Below are 14898 nucleotides of genomic sequence, written 5' to 3'. Positions count from 1 at the left end.
GTATGGTTTTCCGGCCTTGACCCTTACGCACAGAGATTGTTCCAGATTCTCTGAATCTTTGGATGATATTATGCACTGTAGATGATGATAACTTCAAACTCTTTGCAATTTTTCTCTGAGAAACTCCTTTCTGATATTGCTCCACTATTTTTGGCCGCAGCATTGGGGGAATTGGTGATCCTCTTGCCATCTTGACTTCTGAGAGACACTGCCACTCTGAGAGGCTCTTTTTATACCCAATCATGTTGCCAATTGACCTAATAAGTTGCAAATTGGTCCTCCAGCTGTTCCTTATATGTACATTTGACTTTTCCGGCCTCTTATTGCTACCTGTCCCAACTTTTTTGGAATGTGTAGCTCTCATGAAATCCAAAATGAGCCAATATTTGCCATGACATTTCAAAATGTCTCACTTTCAACATTTGATATGTTATCTATATTCTATTGTGAATAAAATATAAGTTTATGAGATTTGTAAATTATTGCATTCCTTTTTTATTCGTAATTTGTACAGTGTCCAAACTTTTTTGGAATCGGGTTTGTATTTGGAAAATACTGGTAACTTAACAGTTGATGGACCCCATTGAAAATTACTGTAGAAGTCAATGTGGACCAGCAAATTTTTGGTTACACACATTCTTCAAAATATTTGATTTATAATAATGTCAAATGCAAAGTAAAAGTACCGTTTTCTCACATGATTGATTGATTGATTGATTTCATTTCTGTTTTTTTATTTAATATTTTGAATTTTTAGGAGATTTTAGTGTATACAAAAATACTCTTTTAAAAAACTATATGAAATATATATTTTCCAAAACATGTTTTTCTCTAAAACAACAAGAAAATCAAAGCCATGAATCATGAAACAAGTTGTGTTCCGTATTTGAAGTTGATATCTGAAAAAAAAAAGCTTTCAGAAAGATTTTGTTTCAATGAAATTTGTGCCCCATTATTTATTTATTTATTTGTATTATTATTATTTTTTTTTCTGGTCCTAAGAGCACCAGAGTGTTAAATCATGTTTTAATAATCTTTCATTGTGCTTTTAAAAAGTATACTTATTTTGATGTGTTGATTAACATACTAAAGCAACTGTAAATTAACTGATTATAATTATTTACAATTAAGTTAAATTTGGTTAATAAATTTTTTTTAATGATAATTTCCCCAAAAAATCATTAACACTACATAAAATCCCACATGACAGATAACTTCAGAAGAATGAAAACAAGAGATGGCATTACTCTTTAGGTTTGATGGCTGTCTCTTGCGGGACAGCGGAAGGAGTCATCAAATTTTAAAGTCGCTCCAATCTCGTTGAACCTTCTTCTCGTCGCTGACCTGTGGGCTTGATGTGTCTGGGGAAGAAAGAAACACAGCGGTGAGGGATGGGTTGGACTGTGTTAGTGACAGCACCGATGGCAATGTGCTGGAGGAGGTGAAGGACAGCAGCCTGTCTGTGGCAGCAGAGTGACTATAATGAGTCAAAGAACAGATAAATATGAGATAGCGAATCAGCTGATCATAAATACAAAACAAACATGATAAGGTGATCAGGAAGCAGAGTAATCATAATACGATATGAAAATATTAGCAGTTGATACCGATACTAATGAAATGGCATTTTTATTGCATTTATTCAATAGCTACTTAGCAATTAATAACTAAATAAATAAACAGACCTGACTATTGTAAAAAAAAAAAAAAATAAAAAAAAATAAATAAATAAAAATAACTTAGCTAAAAAATATGTTTATAAAAATGTAATTGCAGGTAATAAAATATTAAAGAAATAAACGGAAACTTTAGTGCACTTAAAAATAGTATTTTTTAAGTGTGTTACTCAATGTTACAATTTTTTACATCAATTTGTGTACATCAATTTATACAAACAAAACTAATATTTATGGGTTGGATCAGGTAGAAGTGGCTCTTAAAGGTAACAACTGCAGGTTACCACTATGATAAGAGAAATAAGGTTAGCACAACACAGAAACACAGGTCAAATATATTGCATAATGGTCATTATATACAACAGAATTTCACTCCACAATGCTGCAGCTGACCAATCATGATGAAGTATTCCAGAGAGCCATGTAATCCTGACTCTTATGCAGTAGCAAGGGAAAACACATTCTGTGCTGGTACAAAGCCTTTTTGATTTACAACGAGCAAACGTCTTTCAGATGTCAAGATCTGACAGGACTGTAGCTGTTCAACTAATCAGCAAACTGTTTGTTGCACATGAGGAATAAATACTATTCCATACACAGACTCCTCTGATGTGTTATGTAATATACAAAGCCATCTCTTATGACTACATGTTGTTTATCGACAGTGTGTTGGTGGGATGCCATTTTTGGATCAGCAGCTATACAGAAATGCAATTCTGTGAGGTAATTGTTGGCACTTTTCATGAATCCATTGTTTGTTTGCATATACATATATGTATATGTATGTATGTATGTATGTATATATATATATATATATATATATATATATATATATATATATATATATATATATGTATGTGTGTGTGTGTGTGTGTGTGTGTGTGTGTGTGTATATATATATATATATATATATATATATATATATATATATATATATATATATATATATATATATAAACCAGCTTAAATGCACAAAAAACATTAGTTTAATCTACTGAGGTTCCCTGTGGCAGACACTCTTCAGTGTCATATGTTCCTCCAGAAATCATTCTAATATGCTGTTTTGCTGTCTAATTATTATCAGTAATTATTTGTGATCAATTAGCCTACTGTATTACTAATGGTTTTCATTATCATCAATACTGAAAACTGTTATCACTTAATATTTTTTAAAGAACAGCATTCATATTAAATATACATAACTGTCACTTAACTCAACTTAATGCGACTTTGTTGAATACAAGTATTAAGTTATACATATATTAATATTACCCTTGACTAAATGGTAATGTATCACATTTTCCATAAAAATATGAAGCAGGACAACTGTTTTCAACATTGATAATAATATTCAGAAATGTTTCTTGAGCAGAAAATCAGCATATTAGAATGATTTCTGAAGGAACATTAGAAAGGCACCATAAAAAAAACAGTCCACATTCTGCACTAAATCCACTAAATTCGTAAAGTCTTTTAAGCAGAGCATTGTGTCATATGGGCTGACATTATGGTGGGTATTTAACATTTGTGATATTAAACTGTCCCTCTAAAAGAGATGTGTAAAAATCCTTCTAAATTTATTTGTCACATAAACCAGAAAAGACTAATTATAATGTAAAAAAAGTATGACAGTCATTCATTAATTTTAATGATAATAATTTCAATAATAATGTTAGCCGGTGGGTTTATGGTGTGGTGTGATGTGGACCGGGTGTGGTGGGCCGCTCTGTACCAGAAAGTCCAGGGCCACTTTTTAGCCCCAGTCCGCCCCTGGAGGTTCCCAATGAACATTTTATGAAAGTTATGTCTCTCATTTCACTGGCCATTAACTGAAAAGAAAAGACCGTATTTCAGGTCCTGAAAAAGTTCCTGTCTGAGCCATCATGCTCCTTCAGATATAATACTATTTAATTCACATCCTGTGCTAACTTAGTTGACTAATGATTACTTTTAATTCACGGCCATTAGGTGCCTGGGTGACTGACGGGATCAGGAGAATCATGGAAGTTCACCCTTCTGCATCAGCAGCTCTTGACTGAATGGACTTTATCGATTTAATGATTTAAGGATGAGGTCTTCTTGAATTCAATGAGCATTCATCTAGAAACTGCAATTACCTGATTGGACCCATAAATCTAAATTCCACAAAGGAAAAGCTCTTTAAGGAATACCCGGACGTGGCCCATTGAATCAAGTGAATAGCTCTATTCCTGGCAATTACAAGAGTCTATATAGATGCACTCGGAGCAGCTGTAAGGTGCCTAGGCATTGTTAAAAGCCTACTGTTGCAAGGTTATGTGAATGTGCAATTGCCTGCAAGCAACCTTAAGCGTTTTAAATCACACAAGTGATTTGCCTTTGGTTTTAATAAAACGTTCTTTTTTGTACTTGCTTAACTTTTTTTTAGCTGTACTTTACAGTGAAAAACCATTTGGTAGTTATACTTTCCATTACTGTTTTCCCAAAAGTGAAAATTTGCTAAATTATACTCAACCTCGGGCCCTTCAAGATGTAGATGAGTTTGTTTCTTCATCAAAACAGATTTGGAAAAATTTAGCATTGCATCAGTCTTTCACCAATTGATCCTCTGCAGTGAATGGGTGCCATCAGAATGAGAACTGATTAAAAAAAAAACATCGCAATAATAACACAAGTAATCCAATTTCAGTCCATTAGTTAATATATTATGAAGCAAAAAGATGTGTGTTGATAAGAAACAAATCCATTATTAAGATATATTTTAAATTATTATTATCATTTCATCATATCATTCTTTCCAGCTAAAATACAAGTCCATAATCCATAATATTGCTTTCCGCAGTGAAAAAGTTGTCACATCTGAATCAGTAGATAAATATGCACATATCAAAGGATTTGTTTCTTACAAACACGCAGATTTTTACTTCACATTATGCAAATTGATGGACTAGAGTTGTGTGGATTACTTGTGGATTATTATGATGTTTTTATCAGTTTTTTGGATTCTGACGGCACCCATTCACTTCATAGGATCCATTGGTGAGCAAGTGATATAATGCTACATTTCTCCAAATCTTTTCACAGGAAGAAACAAACTCATCCACATCTTGGATTGCGTGAGGGGGAGTAAATTTTCAGCAAATGTTTATTTTTGGGTGAATTTGTCATTGAAGACAACACCGAGGAAAAAAAAAAAAAGTAATAATGTAATAATAAAATGAAATAATTTTTACTCAATTGCTACAAAATTTTACAAACATACTCCAATTATCTGTCTTCAAAGAAAAATGAGTGTACATACCTCCTGGTGTGTCTGTGCTTGTACCCTCTTTGGAAGACAGAGAAGGCCGTCTCCTGAGCTCTATACAAGTCCTGGAATGGTGCTTTTGTGTGGGGGACACTATGTCCTCGGAGATCATGTCTGATATCTGCACAGTTGTCTCAGAGTCTGTGACCAGCACCATGGCAGTGGAGTCTTTTAAACTAGTGGCGGCCCTGGCAGCCCCCCCTAAACCCGCTCCCGTGGCCTCCTCGCCCTCCATGATTTTGGAGCTGGAGCACGGGACCTGCCCCGCCGCTTGCCCCCCATTGGTCTGCGAACGCACGTTTGTCATTGCGGTCCCCTTTCCAGAATCTGCCCCATGATGGCTGTAGACTTTATACCGGATCATGAGGATGATGATAAAAACGAGAACGGAGGCCACGATGATTCCTCCGATGATGATAATCATGGTGCCACCCAGGAAGTGGCTGCGGAGCGACTGGCACTGGCTGTACTCCGTCTCTGTGACGAATGAGACGCAGCCCACCTGGCGCGTGGCGGTCAGCGAGGTCATGCCATCATCGTAGACGGCCAGAACGCACAGGTCGTACTCCCGTCCGGATACGAGGTCTCGCACCAGGAAGTCGTAACTCGTGGAGGGAATCATTCTGCAAGACAGGCAGGGCAGAGTTGAACGTTATCATGTATTCCTCTGATAATACATGAATATAATTAAGATTACACTCAGCCGGCATGTGCATGTATTATCTATGGCCACATGATCACTGTACAGAAATGTATTTAATTATAATTCTGAATATCATGGACATTAAGTAAATTCTGATTAATTAATATAATAAATATCATACTACAATGTAATTTCTAGCCATTGAAGAACTATTTCCCATCATGAAAAGTCCAGGGAAAAATGTAGTCTTTATTATAAAGCTCCATCAACATAACTAATGTCAATACACAAGACATTATTGATTTCTAGTGAAATTTACAGCATGAATAAGGTGTGCTGTAAGTGCAATGGGTGAAGTGTTAATATATAAACAGTATAGTAAATGCATCTTTTAGTGATGTTAGAGTGGAAAATCTATTTTAATACCATTTTGATGTTTTGTTAAATATTTATTTATTTGAAATGCACAATTTGTATTTTTTTACCCTTTTATTCATCAGTGTATGTAAAAAAAAAAAAAAATTATAAAAAAAATATATATATATATATAAAATAAAAATAATACAAAAATATATATTATTATTATTAGTAGTAGTAGTAGTAGTAGTAGTAATATTAGTATTATTATAGGATAATATTAAATATGAATACAATCTAAATTGACTTGTTTTATTTATTGTAGCAGTTTTTGTAATTGTAGCACTATAAATAAATAAATAAATAAAATATGATAGCACTTTATTTTAAGGACCAATTGTCAGTATTAACTACCTGCTTATTAGCATGCATATTACTAGCATATATAAAAAATATATGTTTATTAGTACTTATAAAGCACATATTAATGTCTTATTCTGCATGACCATATTTTAGATCTCATAATCCTCCCCATACCTGAACTTAACAACTATCTTACAAACTAGCAATAAGCAGTAAATTAGGAGTTTATTGAGGGTAGGCTCTTAATTAATAGTGAATATGTGTTCCCTATTCTAAAGTGTTACCAAACATATTTGAATTATTATAATTAGTAGTAGTAGTAGTAGTAGTAGTATTTAAATTCTACAATTTATACGAATATATCTATAACTTATTTTATTTTATTGTAGCACAATTGTATCAGCCACTGCCCTAAGATCACAAGAAATAACTTTATTTTAACTTTTATTTTATTATTACTTGAGCAATTACTGGGGCAATATGGAAAATACATTATTTTGAGATATAAATTTATCTCATCCGCACCTTCATTTTCTATAGATGAAGTAAACACATGACTATTACGTTGTACTTTCCAAATTTACAATGATCAGAGACTATATTTAATATGCAACATTATCCTGAGAGTTGACAATGAGGAAGAAGTGATTTTCCTTTAAGCAAATGGTGGAAGATCTTGCTGCAATTAAATCTGCATTAACTATTCTATTGCTTCAAATGACCATTAGAAAAGTCATTAAGGGTAACAGAAAATTGACCATTTGTCAAACCAAACACTTTTGTGAACGGCTCGACTACAATGATGAGAGAGATTTTCCAGAACTATGGTCCTCATAATGCAGAACTCAACACTCATAAGCTTCAGTTCAGAATAAAAAGCTTGGTGCTTTTTAATCTGTACATTTTCCACACACTAATGCTGTCCATAATAACCCTGCATATCATGACTGAGCACCATACAGACTATCCATTACTTTAAAAAAGATAATCTCAGTGTAAATGCATAGATATTAATATAAGATCTGTATACACTGCATTTCATTGAACATTAAATGTAGAAATGCATTTCAAGTGACATTTTAGGATTAAATGTATAATCTTATGGCAGATTATTTAGGATTGGGCTGGGGTTACAGTACTACTGGTAAAAATATGAATGCTAAAATGCAAAATATAGGTGTGCTGGTCATAAAACACTGGAAATCTGCTGGTAAAAAAAAAAAAAAAAAAGGTTTTGAACTCGTGCACAATTTGAACTGTTGAACCAGAGAGCAGAAAAACATATCCAGCCTTTAATTCCACGGAGGTGAAAAGTCAGGCTGGAAGATGTTTTTTTGCTTCCATACCTTTTTCATTTAAATATTGTGGTTTTATATATATGGGTCATGCAGTAAAGCAAACCTCATGTTTTTTTCAAACATCTATGCTGTTATTTTTTCCCCTCTGGAACACAAAAGCAAATGTTACACCGTTCCTGCCATAAAAGCCCCAAACAAGCCAAAAAGCATTATATAAATGGTCCATATACACTATATTCCAAATCATACGATAGCTTTATGAGAGAAAAAGCCTGAAAATTCAAGTCGTGGAACAGTCTGTGGTGCTTTTATGGCGTTGTCTGTCTTTTTTTTTTTTTGGAACTTGACAGACCCTATGTCACATTCTGTCAGTGTTTGGTGTTGCGTAACACTTATCGGTTTAACAACATGAACATGAAAGTGAATAAATAACAGAATTCTTCATGATTGGGTGAACAATCACTTTAAAGCCTATGTCAGATTTCATTAAAAATAAATAAATTGAGAAATCTCTTCATGATGTTACAATGTGGCAAAGGAGACGGTTGCAACTTCTGGTTATTGATTTTAAAGCCATCTCTGAAGTGCTGTCATTTGCGTCCTGCCTTCTGTTCATTCAACAAGAAACCGCTTTATTTTTCCCCCCGCTGAAGATGACATGCGTCAGATCCTTCTGCACCTTAATTCATTACTCAAACACACTTCATTTGCATACCGTCAAGGGCCTTTTCTTTCTGTATGATATTAGGGCCACCAGTGAAGTCTGGAGTTATTACAGAGGTATTCCAGACCATCAAAGACCATTGAAAAATAGCTTTCAGGAGAAAAGTGCTGCTAATAAAGAAACACAAAGATAATACAATAGAGGACTTTGTGCAGCTGCGGCACAATAATAAAAATAAAAAACGTTCGAATTAAAAGACCCATAATTTAGTGAACAGCTGAGAATCCTTTTCTCTCTGGTGCCACACAAATCAAAGCCGGTCTCTATTTATGCAGTGCGGTGTTTATTGTTGTCATATTCGATTCTGTTGAAACCTCAACAGTACTTTTCTGGAAATGAAGGAACAGTATCGATCACAGTTTAGTGCTACACGGCGACTCTAAGTTTGAGTTTTAAAACACACCTTGCTTATGAAGCGAGTCTTCTTCCTAATGCTGATATTTCAACAGAAATACGCATTTCAAAACAAACTATTAAAATGATGCCCTTGAGGGAACCACATACTCTAATCCAAGAGCAATAAAACACTGCGGTATGTATACTGCAATCTAAGTAACACGGATGCTAAGCTTACTAACACTGTTAGTGCACACCTGCCACAAACCAGTCAGTCATTTAATAACTTCAACGCAAAGACAATATAAGAAAACAATGCTTTTAAAGAGAAATCACACCAATATGCCATAGGGAAAAAGCTATTTGTTTTATTGCCGAAGAAAAACATTATCATAAAAAAAAATTGAACCTTAAGCAAAGTAAAGCCTATAGATGCTAGCAAGGAACCGTCTCGTTTGTCATGAGCTTACGGACAAATAATACACAAAATACTACTTATTTATAATCACGCTGCTTAAAACATACCGTAAACCTGTTTTTCAATGCAGCCTCAATATGCTTTTATGAGGCAACATAAAATAATGAAGCAAGTATGTAATATCATCGGTAGCCTAAGTGATGATTTTTGGGGTTGGTTATCAATACACATTTCTCAGTTTGTTTTTAACTCTGGTTAATTTGAGAACATTTCAGTTACAACATGAATTTAGTTTTCTCTCTCTTCTCTGCTAAAATTGTAAATAGGGTGATGTATCAAATGGTTTAAAACTTATCTTTTAAAGAGTCATTTTTCCAAGAATCTAGCTAATACAGGTGGGTTTTTAATTCATTTAAAAGAACTGGCTCGTAATCATTTGTTTGGGAATCGGGCTACTCAGGCCGTGCTGCATGTTTTTGATTCACTAAAAGCATTGCTTCATAAGAGCCATTTGCTTGTGAATCAGACTACATCCAGTAAACTGACTGTGCTCTGTGTTTTTGATTCACCAGAAGAACCATCTCATAAGAGTGATTTGTTTGTGAATCAGCCTATGCAACATTAGTTGAGCAGTGTGTTTTTTATTCATTAAAACAACTGACTCACAAAATAATACCAATTTGTTTCAGGAATCAGGCTACTCTGGTCAAGCTTCATGATTTTATTCACTAAAAAGAAATTAAGAGTTTTTGTTTGTAAATCAGACTACATCATATTTATCACACAGTGGGCTTTTGACTAAAAAGATCCAACTCATATAAATAATTTAATTGTGAATCACACTACATCACATTTGTGATATATGTTTCTGATTCACCAAAAATAATCAATTCATTTGTTTCGGATATGGGCTACTCTGGTTGCACTTTAATTTACTTAAAGGTGTCATATAATGCATTGATACAATTGTTTAAATTGTTCTCTAATATCTACATAGAAGGTATGTGGCTTAGGTACGGGCAAAAAAAAAAAAAAATCTCCAAAAACAGTTTTACATATACATTCACAACTCTAGGATTTGGCCCTAGAATGACATGGTATGTTATTACCTTATTTGGAAGGGTCATGAATAATAATGTTGAGCTCTGCTCTGATTGGCTGTTTCACAGTGCGGCTCAATGTTGAGCTCTGCTCTGATTGGCTGTTTCACAGTGCGGGTCATTTCAGTAGCTCACACAACACTAAGGAAACACAGGGAAAATAAATATTTCAATACTTTCTCGTGCAGTTATATCATTGGGTAATTATACTGTAAATAAAATGCGGGCATCATGGAGCCGCTATTAATATGCGGGGCATTGAAATTGCTTTCGAATGCACGATCGTTTTTTACTTTCACTTTCACTTTCGAGATTTGTGATGGCACGTGCTCTGTTTATAATATGGAGCGGCAGTACTTACCACACATTTTACAAGATCAGATGCTTGTCAGTGGTGCTCAGGATCTGTAAATCATTCGCCATCATCCTCAATCATTTCTCCTTACTCTGTTTTTGAAGTAAGTGAAATCGTATATACTATAATGTAACAGGCTACCCCGAGCAAGCAGCTAACCATGTGCCTTTAGTGGCTCGCGTTATTTTATTAGAACGTGTTATTTGCTTTCCATGCCTTTCTGAGTACAGACACCAACCCATCCCAGCACTTCACATCCCCTGCACAGCCTGGAACATAACATTTATTTCCATTATCTGCCATTTCCGCTGTTGTCCTCGCTTGTTTCTTCACAATACCTGCAGAACTTCTGATGACTCTGCTAGCGGCTGGCCTAGAACATGGGCGGGTCTATGCAAATGTTGGGGGAGTCTGTGTTATGTTCTGATTCGCCTGTTTTTCAGTGGTCTTTTGCATTCACAAGATTTACATAAGAAGGAGGAGACTATGGTGTTTGAGGCTCACGGTATGTCATTTCCATGTACAGAACTGTTATTATTAAACTATTCCAAGATAAATACAGTTCCATTCTATGGCACCTTTAAAAAAAGAAGAAGAAGAAGAAACCCATATGAGTCTTTGTTTGTAAATCAGACTACATATAATTTATCACACTGCAGTTTTTGATTCACTACAAAGAACTGACTACTAGATTACTATTAGAATCAGCTATTAAGACTCATATGTTTCAGGGTTTGGTCTCTGTTTTTGATTCATTAAAGAGAAATTGTTTTTTAGGCAATGGTTTTATACAGTACATTATATTAGGGTGACCATACGTGCCATTTTTCCCAGATGCATCCTGGCCAGGATTTCTATATTGCCTAAAATATTTAGGATTTGGCTTTATTTGCGTGTGCAGACCAATTGGTGTATGACATTGGTTCCTTATGTTTTCAAAATGCTCTCGAGATAATTTGAATCAAAGCTATATAGAAATCCTGGCCAGGACGTGTCCGGGAAAAATGGCACATATGGTCACCCTAATTATATGTGAATATGTTTTCTAGTAGTCAACCAACTGGAACAAAATATTTTCATTTCACCTGACATTTAAGGTCAGTTTCAAGGGTTTCCAGGAATTTTAGCATGAATTTTGCTCCTTATTTATAACTTACATGGAAGCAGAGAATACTTCCTAGATTCAAACCAAGTGAGTCATCACACATACTGTACAATTTTCGAGTGTCCTGGGTATCCAAAAAAGACTGCATCCTCTAGAGACTAAATTAAATAAATAATAAACTGCCACATGCACATACACCAAGATCTTATGCCGCCCTATGTTCTAACGTAAAATCCCATCTGTGCTCTTGAACTGTGTAACAGAACAATCACACCCGCTCTACAGTAGAGGTAGTGACCCAAAAACTTGACAACACTGCACACATTGCAGATTTTTCTTGCACAGGAGCAGTTTTGTCATACGCTAGCATCCACTAAGCTTATTTATTGGTAAAATTATCAGTACTGTAGTCTCCGGCGTACCTGAACGGTTTGTTAGCAAGGGTGCGCTGGGGGAGCATCGCTGAGCTCAAGCTTTCTGTACGTGCGAGCAGAGTCTTGCCACAGCAAGATTGGCTCTCGCAGGTTATGATCTCAATGCTGCTCAGTTTCAGGGACCAATTTATTACACCAATTTATCTCATATCAGGCTCAGGCTAAAAGCACAACTGTTAACTAGCCGTTGAAAAGCTATTTGTTACAAAATTCAAAATTGTCTTGTTATTATTGCATCAATAATAATCAAGCTCTTAAAATGATACCTAGATTCAGTTGCCTGGTCAAAACACACCAGTGTTAGGGAAACATGCCTTTTTTAAAACAAAAAACTAAGCTAGTCATTAAATGTAATTAAATAGTCAAGCTAATCTTTTGAAATGTAGTTAGTTACTCTACATGCTACTAACAATAGGTAATTAACAGTGTTGGGGAAAGTTACTTTTAAAAGTAATGCATTACAATATTGCGTTACTCCCTAATTACGCTACTTTTTATGGAAAGTAATGCGTTACGTTATTTTTGCGTTACTTTTTAAATATGAGCAGGGCTTGTTTTTAATACAAGAAAGTTCTAATCATAGCAAATGTAAAAGCCCTTTCACACCAAAAAGTGTAATGAATAGATCTCAGGCTGAAGGAAGAGTAAATTCACGTCTGTGAACGCAGGAGAAGAAGGTTCAACACTCTTCAGGAATAAAAAAACAACAAAGTACAATTGTTAGTTTATCTAAAGTCATTTTTGCTGCTTAGTATGGTTGAACTGGATCATATTCTGATGCATATTCTTTTTGCGTCATATTCTGAGTTTGCATTTCACTGTTTTAATTAATTTTGATGAATACTAAATCAGTTTTTTGGGAGTGGGATGAATTAATGCACATTCATATTTAGCCTAGAACTACAGTAACAGAATGACAGCGCACTGTCAGTCAATAAATGGGAAAAAAGTAACTGGCGTTACTTTTTTGAAAAAGTAACTCAGATATTTTCTTGTAAATTAAAACGTAATGTGTTACTTTACTAGTTACTTGAAAAAAGTTATATTATTACGTAACTCGCGTTACTTGTAATGCGTTACCCCCAACACTGGTAATTAACTATGAAAAGCTATCCAAAAATTCATTTCAAATACCAAATCCATAAATCTCAATTAGGATGATATTGTTGTTTTGGGAATTGGGCTACATTGGTCGCGCTACAAAGAACCAACTCATGTGAATCATGTGTTTGGGAATTGGACTACTATGGTTGAGCTGAACATTTTAATTCGCTAAAAAGAAACACCACAAACAAGTCATTTGTTTGTGAATCAGACTATGCCACATTGGTCATGCTATATGTTTTTACTTTACTTACTTTACTTTTGTCATTTAGCAGACGCTTTTGTCCAAAGCGACTTACAAATAAGAAAAAGTAACTAAAACTAAAAGTTACAACTCTATAAATACTAGATACCCACATATTTAAGAAAATAAAGAAATTAAATAAAATTGACATGCATATAACAACATTTCAATAATAAATATATAAATGAAAAAACTAAAATAAAAAGCGATACTTCTATCCCTTGGTGGAGTCACACGGGAGAGTTGATGGTCTTTACACTCTTCGGTCTTCACACTAAGAGGGCTTCACACGACGACTGCTGCGACCGCTGCCGCGGTATAATAACCTTTTTTATACCAATCCAACAAATCACCATTTCAATTCAGCTGGACCCACTTTCCTGTTTATCAACTAAAAATGGCCAAGCAAGTGCACACACTGACAAGATACGCGATACAATACGAGACCAAACGCGATTTCAGCAACTCTCAACACAGTAAACAAAAATAAACGTTTCCTAGCAACGGCAAATGCGCTAAACACTGAGACAAGTAAATACACTTACGAGCTGATTTTAAACTTCCGCTGATAGACTGCTTCTCTTAAAGACTATTTCATTACACTGCCTTCTGCTGGCGCTTGAACCCACTTTCCTGTTTATCAACTAAAAATGGCCAAGCAAGTGCACGCACTGATAAGATACGCGATACAGTACGAGACCAAATGCGATTTCAGCACCTCTCAACACAGTAAACAAAAAAATTAAAAATTTAATTCACTAAAAAGAAACTGAGTCATATAAATAATTTGAATATGAATTTGACAACTCTGGTAATGCTGCATGTTTTAATTCACAAAAAAAAATATTATTCATAAGAGTAATTTGTTTGTGAATCACAATAAACCACATGGGCAGTGCTGGATGCGTTTGAATCAGTACAAATAACTGACTCACAAGAAAAATACATTTATTTAAGGAATTAAGATATTTGGGTCATGCAGCACGTTTATGATTAAACTTTTCTTTTTTTTTTTTTTTCGTGAATCAGACTAAACCACATTGGTTATTCTATATGTTTTTGATTCGCTGAAAAGAACCAGATAACTTGTTTCAGAAAGTGTCTTACACTCATTAATCTTTATGTTTTCCATTCATGCAAAACAAACAATTTTACACTATGTATTTATACAGAATAAACAATTGTCTTGCATTTTTTTTAATGATCCTTTGCACATAAACCTTCAGAACCCTTTTTCTGCTTAAACACTTCTCTAGATCAGCTGGTTTGCTCATGCAGTAAAAAAATAATTGGTAATGTACAGTATGTATTGATCTAAATTAACTATTAAGGTAAAACCTTATTAACACAGTTTGTAATTGTAATATGCATTGTTAACAACATGTTAAAGAGATAAATATTATAGACTGCTGAATTAACTTCTCAGGTTGCGAATGTATCCATGGTTCCCTGAGG

General features: G+C 34.4%; 1 protein-coding gene across 2 annotated transcripts in view; it reads right to left on the bottom strand.

Moving 5' to 3' along the window:
• The window catches only part of LOC306851032 (leucine-rich repeat and fibronectin type III domain-containing protein 1-like protein), a gene marked incomplete at both ends in the record, with an annotated part of 50668 nt that overhangs the window by 14137 nt on the left and 21633 nt on the right, over positions 1-14898 (bottom strand). The window contains 2 exons of one of the 2 annotated variants that reach the window (XM_079387075.1): positions 1294-1361; positions 4957-5585. In XM_079387075.1, the coding sequence (XP_079243201.1) occupies positions 1294-1361; positions 4957-5585 (697 nt within the window). Of the gene's footprint in view, positions 1-1293; positions 1362-4956; positions 5586-14898 lie in introns of those variants that run through there. The other variant, XM_079387076.1, reaches the window with a different exon arrangement.

Source organism: Barbus barbus (genome assembly GCF_936440315.1).
Source record: "Barbus barbus genome assembly, chromosome: 31".
Classification (NCBI taxonomy): Eukaryota; Metazoa; Chordata; class Actinopteri; order Cypriniformes; family Cyprinidae; genus Barbus; species Barbus barbus.
Note: the sequence above shows the minus strand (reverse complement) of the source record. Positions and strands in the feature narration are given on the sequence as shown.